The sequence below is a fragment of the Eimeria maxima genome, genomic scaffold (genome assembly GCF_000499605.1).
Source record: "Eimeria maxima Weybridge genomic scaffold, Emw_scaff2917, whole genome shotgun sequence".
NCBI lineage: Eukaryota > Apicomplexa > Conoidasida > Eucoccidiorida > Eimeriidae > Eimeria > Eimeria maxima.
The window spans coordinates 1-1305 of NW_013565765.1; the positions used below are offsets into that span (position 1 = coordinate 1).

Consider the following 1305-nt stretch of genomic DNA (forward strand, 5'->3'; position numbering starts at 1 on the left):
ACCCTAAACCCTCATGTCTTATGTAAGATAAACCCTCGTAAATGTACTAGGTGGGTATTTATTTCTTGAATAAGGAGAAGAAATATATCCCTATTTATCTTGAACCCGTCCCTCCCCAGCCTGCTCAAACCCTAAACCCTAAACCCTCATGTCTTATGTAAGATAAACCCTCGTAAATGTACTAGGTGGGTATTTATTTCTTGAATAAGGAGAAGAAATTAATCCTGTCTTGGATTTTTCTGTTAATAACTCTAAACCCTTTCTTGATATTAAATGTCCTTCTGGACTAGCCATTGGAGGGTTATCTTCATCCTGTACATAAACCCTAAACCCTAAACCCTAAACCCTAAACCCTAGATATCGATGATACAAACCCTAAACCCTAATTTATGGCGTATTATACAATGTGTTTCTATTATAGTAATGAGGGTTTTTATTTTATTAAATATCTTGTAACAACTTATACGATACAATGTACAAACCCTAAACCCTAAACCCTAAACCCTAAACCCTAACTCACCATAGGCTCATTAGTGACACAACAAATAATATGACTGCGCACGCGATGCGGCATTGGCAAAGTCTTTATCACTTCAGACAGCTCGGGGATACAAGCAGGGCAGCTGCACACAAACCCTAAACCCTAAAACCCTAAACCCTAACAAACAGTCGCACATACACCAAGATCAATCCAGCAACCCATGTCACGACGATCTCCTTCAGCATCGAGACGAACTAATAGTCTATGCGCTAGGGTTTAGGGTTTAGTGTTTAAATTTTGGGGTTTAGGGTTTAAAATTTAGGGTTTAGGGTTTAGGGTTTAGGGTTTAGGGTTTACTTAGGTGAGGCCTTAATTTGACACCCCCCTGACTTAACAGCGCACAGACCAGCAAAGACCAATGGTGCAAGGAGGGGTTCAGGTGTCATCCCTAATACAGCAGCACTTGTGTTTATAAACAACCCCACCAATTGACGAGTCCTTTCCTCTCCTAATAAATGCTGCAGTAAATGAATTCATACACAGGGTTTTAGGGTTTAGGGTTTAGGGTTTACGTTAAGAAAAAGACAAGATCGTTGCATGCAAGAAAAATGGCTGTTGAAGGGGATGAAGGGACTGATGCTAGGGTTTAGGGTTTAGGGTTTAGGGTTTGACCTCATATTCAGGGGGGGGAAAGTCCACCATTGCTGCCAGTGCCAACACTCGACGAATGTCAGGACACCGATCTGCAGCAGCAGCAACAGCAGCAGCAGCATCAACAGCAGCAGCAGCATTAGCAACAACAGCAGCAGCAACACGTCATTGCC

At 42.1% G+C, this 1305-nt stretch overlaps 1 protein-coding gene across 1 annotated transcript; it reads right to left on the reverse strand.

Annotated features, from left to right (window-relative positions):
- Positions 1-153: 153 nt before the first annotated feature.
- EMWEY_00059660 (erythroblast macrophage protein emp, putative) lies at positions 154-927 on the reverse strand (the record flags this gene model as incomplete). Its single annotated transcript, XM_013481204.1, has 3 exons — positions 154-312; positions 521-623; positions 872-927. The coding sequence occupies 3 exons, from the start codon at positions 925-927 to the stop codon at positions 154-156; spliced, it is 318 nt and encodes a 105-aa protein (XP_013336658.1).
- Between the last annotated feature and the right edge of the window lie 378 nt (positions 928-1305).